This window comes from Grus americana, chromosome 3 (assembly GCF_028858705.1).
Source record: "Grus americana isolate bGruAme1 chromosome 3, bGruAme1.mat, whole genome shotgun sequence".
NCBI lineage: Eukaryota > Metazoa > Chordata > Aves > Gruiformes > Gruidae > Grus > Grus americana.
Genome location: NC_072854.1, coordinates 113338658 through 113360584, shown reverse-complemented (window position 1 = coordinate 113360584; position 21927 = coordinate 113338658). Strand labels below are relative to the sequence as shown.

Here is a 21927-nt window from a genome sequence, read left to right as displayed (position 1 = left end):
GACATACAGCATCAGAAAGCCCAAACCTTGCAGCAAAGCATTTTGCACCATCCTTTGATATAATTTAGTGAAATTTTGGAAGTAGTCTGTCTAAATAGCATGTCCCTTGTTTTCTACCACATTTCTCCAGCCCAACTTCTTCCAAGGTGATGTAGGTTCACTGTGGAATTTAAAAGTGAGAAAAGTTAAGCTACCCAGACCCCTAAGAAATTGTTTGACACTGGCTAGAACTGTGGAAGCACGTCTACAAAAGTAATGGTATTGCAGTTAGCAGTGAAATTTGAGTAAATTTTTGAACTTTTCAGACAAGGCTTGTCTTTAAGCTCACTACTACCCCCCAAACTGTTTGCCTACATTGCTGCATTACTTTGCTCACGTTTGTGAGTTTTCTTTCAATTGCTTGTTGTTTTTATTTTTAATAAAAAATATATTGCAGAATTTAATTCAAAAGACAGAAGTATGATAGTTTCAGAGTACATGCAGAATTCTCCCCACAACTTCCCTAATTTTTCACAAGATGCAAAATAACCCCAAACTGTACAAGTCATCTGCCCCAAACAACACCACTTACCACAAACGCAACACACTATCATAGTAAGTCAAAATACTGTTAGTTAGGACACACAGTTTAAGTATTCTACATAGATAAACAGCAATTAGTTTGCTTTTATGGAAGTCAGGGTAATTCTTTTTCCCTGGCAAATCATCAATGCAGCCACCAGTTAAGTAATAAGTTACAGAAGTGACCCATTAATAAAGCCTGTGACATTGGTAGCATCTGAAATCACAAAATAATTTCTGAGATTTTAGTACAATTTTTTTTCCAGATAACAGCTCAGAAACAGAAGGTAATCAGTCTCTATGAAGAGGGCTATCAGAGTTTTATAAACTAAGGCATAATCATATCAGACTTTGGACTTTGCAAACCGCAGTAACACATTAACAACTCTGAACATTCATCCCATGTACAACTTAATGCTACAAATACAGTAAACAGTAGGATAACAGACCAAGGAAATTCCTTGACACATGATAAACAGGTCAAGGAGGCCTAAGTTAGTCTTGTGCTTTATTAAAGTCAGAATAGTAACACAAGCAGTATATATGAGAACTATTTTTTAAGAGTCTGAAGACGACAAACTGCACCTCTGCAAACCCATTTCTTGAGTATCAACACAGAGAGAATCCATGAAACTTTTGTTTATAATGCGTTATCATATCTAGGACATATTTCATGTCTGCAATACTAGCCTTAGGGTCACCTATAAACATGGTTATCAAGACCATTGTTGACAATGTCATTTTCCTATAAAGATGAAACGTGTAAGTGCTATTTTGTCTTGTAGGCATATAGAAATTAGAAGTTACTATGTCTTACATAGAAATTAAAGAATAATTTGGTCTCAAAATTACACAGTATTTTTCTGAGATTCTCATGTTAAATCCCACCTACAGTCAAGAACCTACGGGGGGGGGGGGAATCACACTCAAAAAGGATATTCAACCATAGCTTGTATTCCATTTCTCTTGAATATAACAATGCGCTGAACTTTTCCAACAGGGTTGCACACAGTATACAAGACATCCTAAGGAAGAAAAAAATATTTGTCAGATGTGACATTGTTAACACTTTAGGTCCACAGAATATTTTCTTGTGTTGGCATTTAAATGCCAAACAGCAAAGAAAAGGTTTGTTAACTTTTCACTTATAATTCTCCCTATACAATTTATACATTTATGATTAGTGTTTTTATGGATCAATACAGCACAGGCAGTCAAAACTGAAAAAAAGGAAGAAACTTCTACAAGAAGTACTCATGCAAACATTAGTTTAACAAGTATCTCCAATTGTGTTAAAACACAGTAATCGCATCCATGTCTCCAGCTGTGCTCCCTTTTAAGCATGCACTGCAGTAGTTTCACCAAAGCAGAGAGACAAAGTGACACTGTAGTTACAGCACATTTCATTTTGTAAGACTCTAGCAGCTGAGGGGTTTTTTAATTGTTCATGTTCATTTTCAGAAGAGTAATCCAGAGTAGCCCATGATGTAAGCTTAGGTAGTTTATCAAAAGGAGAACTTCAATCATATTCACCTGAATTGAAGACAGTGCAAGTGGTTGCTGTGCTTCTCCACTTAAGGCAGAGAAAACTTCGGACAGGAAACACTGGATTAATGCAAACTCATTGTTAACGCTCTGCTTTCATCAGCATTTGGCTATATTATAAGGAACCAATAAAATTCAAGACCATCTTCAGTGCCGCAGGGGAATCAAACAATAAGGAGAAAAGCTCGCCTTACTGCACATCAGGCCAGGCTACTGATGTGGTGCAAGGGGTATCTCAAACAGTCAAGTACACATAACAATTCAGACATCATGGTACCAGAAGAGAGTCTCCAGCATTAATCTTGCCAAGAAAAATAGTTTATTTTAGAGTGGTCATACACCCATACTCAGAAGTCCCAAGACTCAGGCTTGAGGACCTGAACAAACAGGAACTCTGATTTCTTGAAACAATTCACCTGTTAGATCATGTTCAAACAGCTGAAAGCTAATCCTAGCAGGCAAAGGCACTGACATCTCAGTGAAACACTCCACCACAATCTATTTTCCCCTTCCTTTCTTTATATCTAAACCAAATACTTCCAAAATGCTCATTCTAAGATCTTAGTGAACATCCTCAGGTTTATTTGGGGGAGAAGGGGGAAAGGAAGTAGGTATAGTATTTATTATTATATTCTGCAGAATAGCAGAGTAATTGGGAGGCAAAGGGTTGGGGGGGGCATGCTGGATTTCTTAAAAAGAAAACAAACACACACGCATAACAAGAAACTAGAAAAGATGTCTTAATGCTGGCTACAGTTGCAGTGGTGTAACTCCTGACTTACATAAAGTACCATAAACTTTATTATATGGGCTTATTACCACTAAAAAAAACACTCAACCACAAACCAAAAACACTGTCCATGCTCAGAGGCCTTGCTATAGAAACTCCAGAGAGTGTTTTCCATAGCTAAATGAAGTAAGCAGAGGAGATTGTCAACCTTAAGTTTTCAGAAGATGGGCACATTTTTAGAAAGGATTCAAGCAGCCTGAACCCCTAAAAAATTAAGATTTATGAGATCATTTATAGGTACATTTTCTATGCACACTCAATAGCACAAACAGCTGCCCTCCATCTCCTCTTTTTTGGGAAACAAGAGTCCTGAAAACTTTTCAGCTCCAGATGACATTTTTCAGGCATATGATGTTCTTTCACAATTTGTCTCACAAAAGATTTCTTCACAGTCACTTAATTTAAAAAAAAAAAAAACAAACCAGTTGTCTTTCAAAATGTAAGCTCTACTCAAAATGCCATCAGTGTCAGATAGCCAGCAGGCACACACAGAGCTTTTTTTCTTTTAAATTCAACTACTTTAGACTACCAAATCAATCAAGTGATCTACAAGATACAGTAACGTGGGATATTTCAAATAAAAAATTAACACTAGCACCATATACATACTAGAATATCATAAGAAAGGAGGTGTAACAACCTAATGTCAGAAGAATTTGGTAGTTAAGTTTAAATCATTCCCATTGTCAAGGCATACCACACCTCCTCATGCATGTACAGAAGGTTTAGAAGGTAAGTGAGAACTAAGAGGCAGAGGTATAGCTGAATGGACAGACTGCTGCACCAGGGATCACTTTGAGAAAGTCTGTTTGAACGACAAATTTGTCTGTTCTTACACGCAAATCCCTGACAAAGTTCTGCCCACAGATAAGGACACTGTGAAATGTAACTTGAAAGACCTATATGCAATACCTTAGACAAAACTTTTTTCAAAGCACCTAACCCCCCCATCACAAAGGGGTGGAAAGCAATTAGGAATTAAATACCATTAACTTGCCTTTCTTGCCCTTCACTGCCACACCTCTCTAAATGCAAAAAACTGCTAGGAACGAAGCCGGTCACAATTGTAATGGAGGAAATAAGCTGCATCAACATTTTAGAACAATTTAGCTTTTTCCACGAGATGTCCTTGAGCAGACCAATTTCGCTGCAAAAATTGCATCTTGTTTTGAAAGAAAAGCTCTTAAAAACTATGGAACAGTTTATCAAAGTTATTCAGACTTGCCACTTAAAACCGGTTGCAATTTTTCATCTATTTCATCTAACTGTACTCCAAATTTAAGGAGAGAAAAGTATTGAAGAGGCAGTGTTGGGCTTTGTGGATTTTTGACTTGTTTTGGGGGGTGGTGTTGTAATTTTTGTTTTGTTTTTTAAATAATGCAGACTTTGCCTGAAGCATGTTGGAGCGAGTCCAGAGGAGGGCCATGAAGCTGATCAGAGGGCTGGAGCACCTCTCCTGTGAGGACAGGCTGAGAGAGTTGGGGTTGTTCAACCTGGAGAAGGCTCCGGGGAGATCTAATTGAGGCTTACCAGTACTTAAAGGGGCCTGCAGGAAAGATGGTGAGGGACTGTTTATGAGGGAGTGTAGTGACAGGACAAGGGGTAATGGCTTCAAGCTGAAGGAAGGTCGATTTAGATTAGATGTTAGGAAGAAATTGTTTACTGTGAGGGTGGTGAGGCACTGGAACAGGTTGCCCAGAGAGGTTGTGGATGTCCCCTCCCTGGAAGTGTGAAAGGCCAGGTTGGATGAGGCTTTGGCCAAGCTGGTCTAGTGGGAAGGTGTCCCTGCCTGCAGCAGGGGGCTTGGAACTAGATGATCTTTGAGGTCCCTTCCAACTCAAACCATTCTATGATGATTCTTAAGTTATCTGTTTCTTGAACCTGTCAGCCAAGTGAAAAATTTTTATTCCTCTCATCATGTTCCTAGCTGTTACGGGTACAATTGCTCTTCCCAGTTGCTATGACTCTATTAGTCTACACTACCTTCAATGAGCTCTGATGCCTGCAAGTAATTTTGGAAATCTGTCTGCTTCTAGTGCTCATTGGTATGCTCTAGTCAAACAATTGGGGGCAGTGGAAAGGAAGGGGGAGACAGTTCTTTGTTTCTTTGATTTCAAAGAGGAGCCACTGTCCTGGAGGCTTCATCCTGAGAATTTCCATTAAACTCTCTTAGCCCAGAACAATACTTCTGCTACCAGTTTTCTCAAGCGTCTACATTCAATTCAGCTGCTTATACAAGGCAAATTTAAAATGCATGAATGAAGCATAGTTTCCAAAGTTTGTATTATAGTCACATGCAAAGAATAACTTAGTCAGTAGATTTGTTCATACAGCTCAAAGCAGGTGTAATTTTAGACACTGATGAAAAAGCAACTCATACCTTGCCATGCTTTTCTATAAAGAAAACTGACAGGAGAAAGAAAATTCATCATCCTCTAATGAATGAACAGGCAAAAACCTATTGATATTCACCATACAGTGAAGCAAAAACCATGATATGGAACAGACTGCTTGAAGTCATTTCAGGAATACTAAGTTTCAATCAATTTGCTAACATAATATACAGCACATTAAACAAAACTTAATACTTGCCTTAAGTTATATAATTTCACACAACCCACTTTGATCCATACTATCCTATATAATTCCCTAAGAACAAGTAACTTGTATCACAGTATTACAAGTCTGCTTAAAGCAGACTTTTTACATTTTTCCTGAAATATTTCTGTGCAATTTAACGTGTACTATAAAAGCTCTATGAAAAATATAAGCATTCAATCCATGAGAAAACACGCATTCTTAAATACTAGCAAAAAAATATCTGTATCATTAAAAATATGCATGTGTGCCATGAATATATGGCAATAAATTAGGATGCAAATATATCTATGGTACGACTAGAAATACCGAAAAGTAAAATGTATCAGCCCAAACAAAAGTGAGGAAGATTCCATCAAGCTGGAGCTGATCAACAGATGAAGGTTTCAACTTTCCACAAAGGAAGTACCTAAGAATGAAGGGCTGCAATAAAATAACCCCTTCTACTAGAAAAATTACTTGCTATTTAAACATACACCACTCGAAGCCTAAAAGCTAAATGACATTCCTGATGTTGTGGTAACATATTTGGAAATATTTCAGAAGCATGTAGCAACTATAACATTTCAAAATCCTGACCACTGAAGTGCTTAAATGTATTGCAAAATATCTGTACAACGAGACTGAATCACCTCAAAAAACTTTTTTCCAAAACATGCATGTTACTTTCATGAAGATGGCATAAAGCTCTGGTAGGTGAATTTAGGTCCTGACTCAGATTAACAGTGTACAATTTTAACAAATAGTACACAAAGGAAATAATGTAACAGAGATTGATGCTCCCTGCCTTTAAAAAAAAAAAAAGAAAAAGAAAAAAGAAGAAACATACCACTGTAATTGGGTAGAGAGGATTCTGAATTGACAACAGGAGAACTTTATTTCCACCAGATGGGTCATCAGTGTTCCCTGGCCGAGTAATCCTCTTACTTGTTGAATAGTTGAAAAAGGCTTGCTGACCAGCAATGTATACAGGTTCATCTGCTGCAAACGTTACACATTTCTTAGCACTTTCTACGTTTTCAAATTCCACCAGAGCCTGACGCTTAAATGGCATCATCATGACATAGCTGGTGAGAGAAACATTACAGTAAGTTTTCCTATATGCTCAGTCAGAACAACTCCAAAGTCCTGTAACTGTCCATGTTTTTTTCTAAACAGTTCCTAACAAGGACATAAAAGGAAGGTAGGTCTCCCTGCCCATGCTTCTCAAACCTGGTCAACACATTTCTAAAGCACTTGCACAGAATAAAGAAATGCAGCTATACCATGAATAAGTAATAAGCAGTTGTTTTCCTGAAAAAGTTTAATGCATAAAAACATTCAACCAATATAACAAACAGTTAATAATTTACTAACTTACCAGAACTACAATTAGTATTAAAAAAACCACTTGCTAGAGCCATTTATGAAGCAAAGGATCAAAGTAAATGCAAATTATAAAACACATTCAAAGCTGATACACAAAGCATCTTCACTGTTGCAAAGAAATTTAGAAATACTATTTTTGACACAAAATTATCTTAGACGAAATAGAAGTACTCTAGTTAACCAAATTCAGACACAGACAAACTCAAGAACCTTTGTCAGCTGGTTAAATTTTTGAAAAGTAAAATTCTCATACTAAAATGTAACTATTTGTATTCCTGAACAAGCTTGTGCTTACTTTTTTTTTTTTTTTTTTTTAAGATACTGGTAGATGTATAATTCAATTATTTGAATATTAAGGCAGTGAAAAATACTATTGTACTATTTACAAGACCCTATTTGACTTCAATATGTGCATTTACTTGAAAAGAAATGCATGTTTCCAGAAAGAAGCACTGAAAACTCAGAACAAGCTGGCTCTACCCATTCACCTTTACTATTTTGTTCACAGATGAGGAATCTTTAGGCTGTATGATCTGTGAAGGGGCTTTCTCTGAATAGCCACCTCATTCTGAAGGTCGTACCACATCACAAGCACTCCTCCCATACAAAACCATAGGGAAAAAGCATCATCTGCTCTGTTGCCTATCATTTTTTGTATATTCACTTATATCAAGACAACCACCCTCCTGCTGTTCTGCAATTCAGTTTAGCTACAGCTCATTTTAAGGCCAGGACTAGCTGTGCTACTGAAGTCTGATAACAGACACTAGGGCATGCAGACAGTGTAACTCTGCTTGACCAGACTTGCCATGCATAGAAACACAGAATCTTCAGGCAGCTAGAAAATCTTCATGCTTTACTATTAACTAAGTTCTAGATTTCAAATGGCTATCATAATGTATCTAAAGAGGTCCAAGAGACTTTTAAATAATGCTCCCAACTCATCCAGAGACATGACTTTATACTGCTTGACATACCATATGGTTCCAAACTTTTCAAGAGCTTCCACAAGATCTGCTTCCACAACTGATTCACACAGCCCTCGGACATGGACGACAGGAGAAACAGAGACTTTGTGATGACTTCCCCCAGCATCCTGGCAACAAAATGACATTTTAAAATTCAACACAGAACAAGGAATAATGCTATCATTAACTAAAATTAAATATTTGGCAGACACAACACTGGGTCGAGAAGCAGCCATCTAAATGTACAAACCAAGCATATTTTAAATCATTTAACTTCTCTTTCCAAACAGATTGCCAATTTCAGTTGCTGAAGTCTATTTAAAATAAAATGCTTTGCAGATCTAATTAATGTGTTTGCACAGGCAAGATTTTTCTAGTATAAAATAAAGCCTATTTAACACTTGGTTGAATTGCAGGAGGTCTTCCACCCTATTCATTAAAAGCATAAAAAAATATACTTGGACATGCACAATAGCTAAAGTATTTCTGACATCCTGTTTGCTTATGCCAATATTTGTTTGAGACCGGCTGGGGGGATAAAAAGGCACGAACAAACAAGGGCCATCAGTAAACTGAATGAAAATTTATTATTTTCCTAATGTACACAGAGCTGTGCCCCACAATGCAAGAAAATACTAGCTCCATACTATACCTGAAATAAAGCCAATCTCCCTTCTAATTCTGAACACTCTTTGTACACGGTTTTAAAAACTCGCAATTTCTGTACATATGGGCACCCTCTCTTTTTCACCCCAAGGTTGACTACCATTAACAGATTCAGCCATTGTTCATTAGCACACAGAATTCCCAGTATGGACATTTTTTCAGAGCTACTGCTATGACTTCAGACAATCTTGGTTCTGTATGACTGAAGAATTTGGGCTGGAATCAGCTCATCTTTCCATGCAAAACCTGAAGCAGGGCTGAAATTTACCTTGTATATTCTAAGACAAAAAAAAGAATGAAATGATCTAAGCCAATAATAAGAGATAATCAAAGAAAGATTAGAGATAATAAAGGGCACACTAAAATACACTGTAATTACCAGCACCCAAATTTCATGCTTCTAGCAGCAGTGTAAAGTTGATGTATTCAAATTTATCAACTACATCAATGTGTTTGATCTAACATATCAAGTCTTGTTGATTTTTCACTTTTGCATAAGTAGTATAGCATCTTCTAGAAAAGAGAGAGATTCTCATTTGTAGCACAAAGGAGCATTCAGCTCCAGTAATTAAATAACCACAATGATTGCTACTACTGCTACAGACATTCTTCTCTTCCCTATCCGTTTGAACTACAGGTTCAAGGAAAAAAACACATTCCAGATAACTACAAACTGAGTCTTGCATGTAATTCAACTGCGTTCCATACACAGCTCTCCCAAAACAATTATGTATCTCTTTTCTTTAAATTGAGGATTTGACTGCTCTATTTGAAACAAAAGCCAGCACTCCAGACTTCATCAGACATCAGAACACTCTGCTGTGTAATTTTTTAAGCTTTAGCTTACATTTTGTTCATTTGCAGTGTAAGAGTATTTTAAATGGTAACACATTTCTTTGAATAAGAGCTATGACAATTGTGGGAAAACACCACCAGTGATATTTGCATAAGATACCATATATCCTGAATTAATCAGCTGAGGTCTACAGCAGTAGCAGTGATCAAAGTAGTCATAAAAGGTTAATACTTTGAACTGCAAATACTTAGGCAACTGCAGAAGGAACAGAACTACACAGAGGTTTATTTTCAGCTTATATGTTCTTTACCCACATACACACTTTTCAAAGCTGAAAGTGGCACCTAAGGAAACCTTCAAAAGAAAACTAACAATAATTACCATTTTTTCCTGCAAGGTCTAGTACTCTAAGGGATTAAGATAGCAGGCACCTTTATTTACAGTCTACAGAACAATTAGAAGTTATTAAATTAATTATTCATTGCCCTGCATACTTGTTACTATATTAAGATCCTAGTTAATGCTAGGGATATGCATTTTTTTTCTTTAACGCATTCAAGATCTCACCTAAAAACATTTCTGTCTAATCAGATGGCAAATATAAGCAATTATTTTCTCAGTGAAGCAGACTCACTACAAAGAGCTACTTTAGTTAATTAGCACCACCATACATCAAGTCAAGCTTTTCAGAGAGTAGATCATAACAGAACAGCATTTCTCCCTCCTTCCCCTTTCCAGTTCAATCTTTAGTTCATGTTTCTTTGTCACACATTTTCCTTTGTATTTTTATTTATTAGCTGTCCATTTAAGCTTGCCTACTGAAGATATAAATCTTTCTAATAGTACAAACTCTCTCAAAAACACAGACTTTTCTACTTGCATCTTCAAATCCATTATACACGAGTTATACACACATATACAGGTGTCAACACTTTTGGAATTATTCTCGGAACCATCAGCCAACACAAATTTTGCTTTCTTTTGCAGTGAAAACAACACTTGTCTTCCCAAGTCAAAATTCCTTCTCCTATAACACCACATAGAAAGTATCCTTTACTAGGGTGTTGTACAGTAGGATACTTAGCAAGAATCAAAAGTCATAACACTGCTGCTATAGTAGTAACTTACACAGAAGCTCAAGAACCGTGGAATAAAAAAAAAATTAAAAAATCCCAAGCAAAAAAACCAAACCACAGAACAACCCCAAAACAGTGAAATCTTGGTCACTTGCCATGAAATTAAGGACTTATCAACATAGCATTTCATAAACTAATTTATACAGATAAAACCACTGAGGTTATAAATGGCCAAATCAGAGGGCCTCTGCTTTATTCAAAATAGTTTCTAACCAGCAGCAGTAAACAGCAGCACAAGAACCAAGCATAAGTCAGTCCGGAGCCAGGAAGCCACAAACTAACATTCACAGAGCATATTGGTGAAAGACATGAACATGTGCCATAGGCATATGTTTGAGCGCAAAAAAAATCTTCATGAAGGGCAGACATATATATTACCATCAACAAGTTTTACAGCTAACAAGCTGCAATAACAAGCAACTCTAGAATGATCCTTGATTTCCTCTAAAAGAAGAAACAAAACCACTAGACCACATGAAAAAAAATCAAATGTGTCTGTAAGTGTAAAGCATCTTCACTGCTCAAGTCAGAACATATACAACTCATCCAACTGCTGCCATAATTTCTTCCCAGAGATGAAAAACGCAGGATTTTGACCAAGATCTCACGGTCACTATATCTTGAAAACTACACGTGCTACAGTTGGCATCCAGCCAACATCAAAGCATCTGCTCACATACAGATTAACCACCACCAGTACTTCTCTGCTTACAAAGGAGTCTTTCAGTAATTCGAACTCCCACAATGGCACAAAAGCCCCATACAAAACTCCAACACGACACTTGCACTCCACCAAAGCCAGGAGAACACATTAGCTAACGTTACTGCTGTACTCATTAATATATATGGCTTAAAGGTTTTTTTGAAAGCTCAATAACAATTTCTTGAAGAATCATTAGCTGGACAGAAAATGCAATCACTAAACAGATAATAGAAACAAACTTCCTTTCTAGGTGCTCAAGACCAGTAACAAGGACAGAAAAGGTTTCCCTCAAGAAAGAAGCTAGGAACATAGAAATGCTTAACATTGAAACCAAACTTCTGTAGAGAGCTGAGGCACGAAGGGAAGTGCTGACATAACCAAGCAGATGAAGCACAAACAAGTTACTTCTCATACATAAGACTGCAGCAAAAGCAGCTTCAAAGAACGGCTGTAGCATTTTAACATTCATTCTTGGGTGACCTAGATAGTTCTAGACAACATTTTAAATATAACCCTGTTTTCTCGCCAACAAATTATGATCTGCCATTCTGAAAAGGAAGAAAGTCATCATGGGCTCTAGGATGATGTCTCTCTTGCGCAACCATTCCAGATTAGAGAATTTTTTCACCAACTGTTTGCACATAAATGTGTCCTTTATTCTTTGTCCAGACACTTTCCAATCAGTATATTCACCTTAGTTCTATTAGTTTGTACTACCTTTTTTTGGACCATCTGCTCCTTTACCATCTCTTTGCTTACCTCCTCCATCTCTCTTTTGCTCCTTATGGCAAACGGATGGCACTCCTTCATATTCCATATTCTCTCCCCTGGGTATCTAAATATACTGTTATTTTATTTCTCACTGTTCATGTTATCTTATTCACTCTCAACTTTTTCCTCTCACTGCATCCCTCTTAAATACTCTGAAATTGCTTTTATAAATATGACAGAACTGGGGTGGGGGGGAAGCCCCAAAAGGTTGCTTATTAGATAAGTGCCCAAAACTTCATCAATGCCTAACTATGGACTGATCTGCATACAACTGTCTTGCATGATGTCAAGAGTAGCTAAAATTACCACACTATAAAGGCAAGGTGATGGTACACAACACATTCCCCAATAATCTCAGCTCTGCCCACTGGGGTTGGTCTGATGAGGAAAGGCTTTCATAAGCAGATACACAGCATTTCATGCACACTCTTCAACTGCTAGTTGTACTACATGTTGATGGCATTACTTAAAGCTGTTTGCCCTGTCATACATCATCCCTGCTGATCGCACCTGCCTGACTTGAGCAGTTCTGTCTCCTCCCTGCAGAGGTACAGGAGACACCTCTCTGTGCCACCTGGAATTCCTGTAGCTTTGCAGTGACAACAGTATTTCCAATACACAGTGAAGTAAGATAGTGTCTCAGAAGACTCAAACAAACAGGACAAAGCTCAGGTTCCATGGCAGGAGAAGAATATACCAGTTTTGTATATCCTGGATTTTTTATTGTTGTTGTTACTGGTTGGTTGGTTTTGGGGGCTAAGGGGGATTTAGGCAGGAGAAGGGGGTTAAGGCTAGTGACACCCCATATTCTGGAAGGCTACCTGGCAACTTAGGTTTTTTCTGAATGTGGAGATTGGGGTATCGTTTCTCTTGTTTCATCCAAACCTCTTCCTAGCACTCTCTAGCACTGTGTCTTTTCAATGATTACAACTGCTACAGAACGGAGTATGTGCACTCTGGCCCCTTCTGCTAATTCTGAATCTGCCCTGAAGTGGTCAGGCAGTTGGACTAGATGATCATTGTCCCTTCCTACTGAAATACTCTATTCTACTTTCCTCTCTTCTCAGCACAATCTGAATATCCCGTTAAAAAAAAAACCAAAACAAAACAAAAAACCCCCATGCAACCAACACCCCAAAACAAAACCACACACAGCATCAGGAGATTCAACCTGAGGTGCTCAAAGTAGAACAAGCCTGAAGGTAACAGTTACTTTTTTTGATGGAGGACAAAGAAGGGAGAATGATTTACATTTACTCCATAACCAATTTCTAGGATGTACTTCGTTTAAGAAATGTATATATGAACAAGTCACTGCTAAACAGATCAAAATCTGAACTCATTGCCACCTAGCTACTGCTACCCCAACCATCTGTGATAGACATGACGCAACTGAGTTGCGAAGTGAGCTGCTTTCCATCTACTGCAAAGCAAGAACATTGCATGTAGGAAGTTACAGCACGAGTACCTGAGAAGCTGCAAATTCACATCCCTATCTTATCTTGCGGTAGCTTGTAGTTACGTTTGTGTATTTAGACACCACATCTCACTTCCCCAACTGTAAGAAAGGGGATAATAGATCTTCCTCATTTCATAGAAATATTTAAGAACAGGTATGTCAGAGACAGGCAAGTGGGTGCTACAGAAAATACAGGTTGTATAATACAATGTTAGTCAATGAAACTGAAATTTAAGGGAGGGAGAGGGGATACAGCTGAAAGGCCCTCCAAACACCCTCAAACACAGCTCTTAACCCACATTCTCCCAGTGTCCTGACCCTCAGCCACACCGCAATACTAACTCCTGTGCCAAGGCTTCACCACCACTCAACATTGCCTCTGCAAAAGTCATTCTCCCAAATCATACTCTCCCACACAGAGTACTTCTGCAAGACCACTTCCTACTCCTCTCTCAGTCAACATTCTGGTCTGTTCCTGGCTTTCCATGCTCCTCAGCCATGAGATGAGCCATGAGGAAGAAGGTACACCTCTGGGCTATGAGGAGTGTCCACACAACCAGGAAACAAGAGGAAAAAAGAAAAGCAAAATAAATATTGGTTTTCCCCATCTGGATCTCGCATACAGACTTTGGGAACCCATTTGAAAAAAAAAAAAATACTGAAATTTAGAGGCATGAAGGGCTTATTCAACCCAATGAAACAATCCCAGAGGAACGGGAAAATGCCACAATAATAAATATAGCCCAGGAGGGAGACCCCACCAACCTGCTAGCAGGATACTACCACAAAACAGCTTTTATACAAAGCTAGTTTTATACACATAATCCATATGATAGTGTATAGTTCATGGATATTCTAGGACCCGGTCCATTTTCCCATTTCTCCTTCTAATTCCCCATTCATCCTATTTCATCTTCACTTATTCTTTTTCTGCTCTCTTCTCAGCAACCCAGGATACTTAAACTTCTTCCCTCCTCTCAGTCTACCTTCATCTTATATGTCTTTGCCCTGAACCGCATACAACTTTTATAAGCTAAGAACATTTCCCTGGAGAGAAATGAATAAGATATGTTACAGAATAAGTAAGTTTCCTGCACATTTTTTGAATCTATTAAGAAAAAAAACCCCTAAAATTCACATTAACTAACTCTAATGAATAGATGCTGGTATTTTGCTATTAAAAGCCCCACATAAAATTATTAACAAAAGTGCTCAGTTGTTCATTTTTCACATATCCGCTTGATGTTATAGCTTATTCTTAAGAAACCAGTTTGATCTCTTTTATCAAGACAACTTTTGCCTCTCCAATAACGGACCTGTGGATACAGCTTTGCCAATAAATCATCAGAGTCTGTGACCATGCACCTCCTTGAGGCACGCTGCAACCAACACAAGAAGCTGCCTAAAAGTCCTCATGCTCTCAACTTGCTACACATTTGTTTCAGTTTCTTTACTCAGGATACTGAGCACATGCCATTCTTGAAATCCAAAACATAAAGGCATACTCCATGCTCACGTTACCTAAAGGGACAGGGCAGTGTGTCCTGCACATTAACTGGGATAAACTGATACTGAGGTCAACATGAAGACAATCAGAGCCAGAACTGAGAATGAAGGGGAAAAAAAAAAAGAAAAAAAGAACTAGCTGATTTGATAAAATACTGCAGAAAAGAGAAAAAGCAAAAGCAGTATCTTGTTCCTACTTGAAAGGCTGTGTGATGTCCAGCTCTCCTACATAACAAAATTTCAGGATAACTTAAGCAAGCATACGGGTTTCATTCAGAACTGGCCTTTAAGACAGAGCACATTGCTAAGCCTTCACTGCAATAGAGACAATGCTCTGTCGCAAGAAACTATAGAATTAAAACAGTTCTCTCCAGAGATGTATCTTTGTTGCAGTTTATCGGGGAACTTTTGTACTAGTTTAGCAGGTAACCTCTCCATCAAGAGGTTTAACTGACAGAGAGATGGTAACAGCAAATGCTCTCTCATTTACTTATTCATTTTAAGAAATCATAAAACAGAGGTATTCTAAATTTCAAGGTCTGCCATTAAATCAATATTTTCTTGATCTTGCTTTTTCAAGTAAGAAACAGAAAGAACGATCAAGAAGAAAAATGGTTACAATCAGCTGGACAACTAGTTAGCTAAGAAATCAAACAGTAGACAAAAGTATTGTTAGTCCAAATTCAGGTATCAAGGACTATCTTGATACTTAGATACAAAATACCAAAGAAGAAAAGGTACATAGCAAAAAAACCTCTAGTGAACCAACATGCTTATCGGCATTCATGGAGGAGGGAGAATGTAGAAATACAAGTAAATTTAAAAAGGAGGCAATCATTTATGATCAGCCTTATCACCATACGCTGCCAGACACAAAGGTAAAGCAGAAGGATGAAAGAAGCCCTCTGCCTCGCTTTCTTCCCCCACTCTGTATTTCTATATAGTTACACTCAGCAACAGGGCAAGCACAAAACTTGCAATAGCAATATCCCAAAAGGCAACAAGCTGCCCACAGGACAGAATCTCAGAACTGCAAAATCCGTATCATGTATATCCAGCAGACTGCAAGCTCAGTCCCTTAGAATCACAGAATGGTTAGGGTTGGAAGGGACCTCAAAGATCATCTAGTTCCAATCCCCCTGCCATGGGCAGGGACACCCTCCACTAGACCAGCTTGCCCAACGCCCCATCCAACCTGGTCTTAAACACTTCCAGGGAGGGGGCCTCCACAACCTCTCTGGGCAACCTGTTCCAGTGCCTCACCACCCTCACAGTAAAGAATTTCTCCCTAACATCTAATCTAAATCTACCCTCCTTCAGCTTAAACCCATTACCCCCTTCTCCTGTCACTCCATGCCCTTGTCAACAGTCCCCGTCCATCTTTCCTGTAGGCCCCTTTAGGTACCGGAAGGCTGCTATAAGGTCTTCCCAGAGCCTTCTCTTCTCCAGGCTGAACAACCCCAACTCTCTCAGCCTGTCCTCACAGGAGAGGTGCTCCAGCCCTCTGATCAGCTTCGTGGCTGTCCTCTGGACTCACTCCAACAGCTCCATTACTTTCTTGTACTGGGGCCCCCAGAGCTGGATGCAGTACTCCAGGTGGGGTCTCACAAGAGCAGAGTACAGGGGCAGAATCACCTCCCTCGACCTGCTGGTCACGCTGGTTTTGATGCGGCCCAGCATATGGTTGGCTTTCTGGGCTGCAAGCTCATGTTGAGCTTCTCGTCCACCAGCACCCCCAAGTCCTTCTCCTCAGGGCTGCTCTCAATCCATTCTCCGCCCAGCCTGTATTTGTGCTTGGGATTCTTTTCCCCAGGCAACTACGGTGAGAAACAATTAGCCGCTAACCCTGCGCACGCCTGCCGCGGGGAGAAGGGAAAGACGGACAAGACCCAGCCTGGTTCCCTGCCCTCCTTTCCCGCCCCCCGACCCTGGGGCGGGGGGAGAAGCGCACCCCCACCGGAAGCGCGTCCATGCCCGGGGGAGACGGCCAGCGGGCTCCAGCCTCAGGAAGGCCGCGTGGCCGCGGCTGCCACCCCCGCGGGAGGCCCACCTCCCCCTCGCCCGCCGCCCGCCACTCCGCAGGGGAGCGGGGACAGCCCCCTCCCCCCGCCGGGTAAACAGAGGAGGGGGAGTGTCACGAGCCTCGCCCCGCGGGAGGGGGTGGGGTGGGGCGGGCGGCTCGCAGGCCCCCTCCCCCGCCGGCATCCTGACGGAAGGCGCCCCCACCCCGGCGACCGCCGCGTCCCTCACCGCGCCCGAGAAGCCCCCTCCGCGCGGCGGAGGGGGCTTGTCCCGTCGGGTCTCGTTCTCCTCCGCGCCGCTGTACTCGATCTCGCCTTCCTCGGCAGCGGCGCTTGGCTTCAGCCGCTTGGCCTGGCTCTCGTAGGCGCCGTCCTCCTCCTCCTCCTCTTCCTCCTCGTACCGCTCTCCAGACGACGGCGACGACATGGCCGCGAGAGAGAAGGAATGGCCCGGCGGGGGGGGGGGGGGGTGGCAACAAGGGAGCGGGGACGGAGCCTGGCAGCGGCGGCGAACGCAAAAGATGCTCTGCGCTCCGTTCCCCCGCACACACCCCTCCCCGCGCCGGGAGCGGGTCACGCCTCCGCGCCGGCCACCGACGCCACGATTGGCTCGGAGTCGGGGAGGGGGCGAAGACGCCGAGGCGATGGGCCAGCAGGCATGCCCATCGGGCGTCGCCAGCGCGGCGACTGGCCGACGAGCACGCCCATCACGGCGCCGCGAGGCTGCCTCGGCACCGCCCCCTCCCTCCCCTCCGTCGCCGTTTAATGTCTGAGGGCTCGGGAAAGGGAAGGCGGCGGGCATGCGGCGGCCGGTCGGCGCGAGGGCTGGTGGGGGCGCGCGCCCGCGAGAAGCCGCGCCAAGGGCCCCCGAGGGCCCGGCCCGGCCCGGCCCGGCCCGGCCCGGCCCAGCGCCCCCGGCCTGGGAACCTTTTCCTCGCCGACCGTCTCCCCCCACCGCCTTTGTCTCCTTCCCAGCACTGCCGGCTGATAAAGGCGGGGGGGAGGGGCGCGCGCCGAGGCGCGGGTCCCGGTGCTGCACGCCGCTGGAAGCGGCCGGGCTGGGCAGCGCGGCCGGTGTGTCCTGTCTCCCAGCTGTGAGCGCTGCCCTGCAGCCGTGAGTTGCCAAGGTCACAGAGCCCTCCGGGAGCCGTGAGGCCGCTCCCGAGGCATCTCCTCACGCACAGCCGTTAGCTCCGCACCCAGCTCTTAGCCCCTGGCCCGTGAAGAGGAAGCTCGTGTGCTTGTTCACGTCGGCCGGCGGGGTCCGGCGTTCACCGGGTGAGAAACAATACCGAACTAAATGTGCTGCCTACAAGCTCGATGAGCACGGAGAGCTGCGTGGACGGTTGTGTGCGTGTCCCCAGGGCGCTGTTACTGGCACTAGCGTTTCAAACGGTGTCAACGTGTGCTCATAGGAGCGTACTGCATTGCATACACGTCTGTTTGCTGGCAATGCAAACAGTAGGTGGGTCTGCTCAGGGTTCCTTCTTCAGGGAGATGTTGCTGAAAGTGGCTCTTGGAGCCCATGCCTGTCTGCATAGAATGAGAGAACCATAGAACAGCCCAGGCTGGAAGGGAGCTGGAAAGATCATCTTTTGTGGGAGGGAGCCTAGATGAGATTATCTAGCACCCTGTCCAGTCACATCTTAAAAACCTCCCACAGTGGGGACTCTACTACGTCCCTGGGTTCCAGTGATGGGTGGTTTTCGCCGTAAAAAGAATCATGTTGCCCCTTGTCTTCTCCATGTGGCTCCTTGTGAAGAGAGAGCCTCCATCCTCTTTGTAGCAACTCTTTAAGTACTGGAATACTGTGATGAGCCCCAACCCCCTTAGTTTTCTTTCCTCCAGGGAGGTAAGACCTAACTCCTTCAGTCTTTTCTCATAGGGCAGGTTGCCCTGCCCTTTGCTCATCTTCGTGGCCCTCCTTTGGACCCTGTCCAGTCTGTCCATGTTTTTCTTGAAATGTAGGGAAGAACTGGACACAGCACTCCAGATGTGGTCTGACAAGCACTGAATAGAGTGGGATGATTACATCTCTATCCCTGCTAGTAATACCCCTGTAGATGCCACCCAGGATCTGCTTTGCGTTAGTGGGAGATGGCAGAGTATCTGGCCTCCATCTTCAGAACAGAGAAGGACAAAGTCAACTGTTCATTTTATTTCAAAATCAGAGCTTGTCGTCATGGAGACAGATGTTCTCAGTTGCACAACAAACCAACATTTAGCCAGGAAGCAATGGTGTTGTAAGCTTGCCTGTAGTAGACACCAACCAGTGCTAACTTTCAGACCATCTTGATTCAAAACATCTATCGTAACCCCCAAAACAGTGCACAGACAGCTAACGGCTCACACTACCATTGCCCTCTAACACTACCATTGCCCTCTAGAACACTCTTGAGTCAGCACACTGCTGATTGGTGTTCAGCTTGTTGTCCACCAGGACCCCCAGGTCCCTTTCAGCAAGATGCTCCTCAGCCACACAGGTCCCAGCCTGTACTGAGCTCTGTGTTTATGTCATCCCACGTGCAGGACTTTGCACTTGTCTTTGTTAAACTTCTTTTCTTCCTAGCCCACTTTTCCAGCCTGTCCAGCTCTCTCCGTATGATACCTCTCCCTTCTTGTGTGTCCACCTCACCACTCAGTTTAGTGTCATCAGGAAACTTGGTGAAGGTGCTTTCAATCCCATCACCCAGATCATTTGTGAAGATGAACTGCATTGGGCCCAGTGTCAATCCCTGGCATCCCCATTTGTGAGAGGCTGCCAGCCTGAGTAAAACACATTGATCACCACCCTCTGACTGCAGCCTGTTAGTCAATTTTCTATCCATCTGCAGACCACCTATCCAATCTGTATCTTGCCAGTTTGTCCAGGAGAAGGCTTCCACATGGATGCGGGCACAGAAAGACAACTCTCAGTGTTGTAAGTGGCTTACAGGACTTGCTAGCTGAATTAGTTTCTGCTACTGTGGCTGCCAAACCCAGGTGAACGTGGAGTGCAATCCTGCTGAAAGTCAGTCAGCAGAGAATGGGTATAGGATTGTACAGGTAATTGCTTCTCCAGTTGAGCAGCCAAATAAGAGAGAGGGAAATAATTCAGAATCCAGTCAAAATAAATGTTACTCATTTCTTCTTGTTTCGGTGAGGGGGAAAAAAACCCCAAAACCCCACAGTTGTATCAAACAAAATATGTTGTTCAACATGAAATGGTACTCGTAAGCTAGAAAAGAAAGAAAATGGTTTGCTGTTTAAACATTTTCTATTATCCTGAAACTCAGTGGTAAAGGCATTCCTCCAAGAAGTGGGAGAACGTTCAGTTTCCCATTCTGCCTGACATGATTTGAATCTGCATCTCTCAGGTAGCTCATCTAATCATCTTATCTACAAACACATACATTAGATTTAATTTAACTTGCTGTGTTTCTCACCTTCTTTTCTCTTTGGTCTTTGTTTCTTGGTTTATGTTTTTCTTTCAACATTTCTTATACTTGTACCTATTTTTCACTGATAACAAAAATTCATTACAACTTTTGAGAGAATACAGTCCACAGGGCTGAAGCTGTACATACACATCTGTTGTAGGTTCAAATAGTCAATGAGGAACATGCCATCTGTGAACGTTAAACTTACTTTTCTTGGCACTTGACTTATTTAGAAACACACTGCCAATATTTCTGCTATGGACAAAAATGCTTACTTGCCAGATGAAGTTTCTAGTAAATTAGTTTTATGTGCTAGACCTCTGGGATTTTAGCAGACATTTACACCATACCGTTGCAAAAAATAACAGCCTGAGAAATCACAGAACATACCAGAGTTATGGTCAGAAAATGGCATTGAAATGCTGCAATAATTAGATTTTCTACGCTAACTAAATTTTCTTTCCCCCCCATGTATTTAAAATTACTTTTCTGAAAATGAAGAAATAACTTACTGTTTGACCAAATTCTTATTTACTGAGTGTTCCAAGAAATGGAAAAGTTTCAGCATGCTTCTGTGCAGCACATGGGCTCCAATGTCACTTGGTAGCAGACCCTACTCTGCTGACTTAATGCAGTATTTAATTATTCCACAGTGGAGATGTTAAGGTATTTTTCATATTTAAGTTGCAACATTGAGGCTTCTGCACTAAGCTACTGTGAGCAGCCTTGGAGCTCTTTCTGTCTGCGCGTCATGCATACAAAAGGAGGGAGGGAATATGGAAATATATCCCAGTTATGTAAGTTTGAAACTGAGCATCTGACTCAGCAGAAGGATTTCACTGTTATGTTGCTTGTCAGACCTGCTTCTGCTGTATAAAAGAGAGAGATGAAAGGTGCTTATACTGCCGAAATAGTTCTTTTCATACAGTTTTTATTACCTGGAGCTGATAAACAGAAGTAATGGTTTTAGTCCACTATCCTCCACTAAGAAAAGCAATTAGTGTGATTTAGTTACCACTGTGCAGTCAAGTACAACCACATAATTACATAAAGAGCAGAACAATGACATGAAAAAAAATCCCCAAACCTGGTAGAAATTTGAAACACCTTAACAATGCATATAGTTTGGAAGTACATGTTGTTACTAGTACAATTTTCTCTCCTCTTCTTTTCCTGCCTTGTGTTTCTTACATCCTTTACTGTAATTTATATTACATTAAGCTATTAGCTCATTGTAGCAAAGAATGTTTCTTACCATGCTAACACATTATACCTCCAGTGCTAAAATCAGTGTATTTAGATACCGTGGGAATGCAAGTAACCACTAGAATAAAAGTGGGAAACTGTTTTAGTTCTCTTGGCCATAAGGGAAAAGTAATTAGCATAAGTTGATCCAGTAATTCATAGTGGGATGTTAACAAGAAGGTGATACCTAAAAATGATCTGGATACAACTTTCAAGTGTGAGGTGAAACTCATCCTTTAGCCATCACACATTACTGTGCTGAGTGTCTTAGGGGTGATATTGCACTAAGACCTGATCTACTCTTTTCAGTTGAGCCAACAAGAGGTGACATAAAAACGGCTCAGCTCAAAGGTACCAGAGCATCCTGTACTGGAG

General features: G+C 41.7%; 1 protein-coding gene across 1 annotated transcript in view; it reads right to left on the bottom strand.

Annotated features, from left to right (window-relative positions):
• HNRNPLL (heterogeneous nuclear ribonucleoprotein L like) overlaps positions 1-17411 on the bottom strand; it is a 31490-nt gene extending 14079 nt beyond the window's left edge. The window contains exons 1-4 of the mRNA XM_054821355.1: positions 17118-17411; positions 7840-7958; positions 6324-6561; positions 1501-1586 (exon numbers count right to left, since the gene is read on the bottom strand). Coding sequence (XP_054677330.1) covers positions 1501-1586; positions 6324-6561; positions 7840-7958; positions 17118-17315 — 641 coding nt within the window. The 5' untranslated portion in view covers positions 17316-17411. The remainder of the gene's footprint in view (positions 1-1500; positions 1587-6323; positions 6562-7839; positions 7959-17117) is intronic.
• Positions 17412-21927: the final 4516 nt, after the last annotated feature.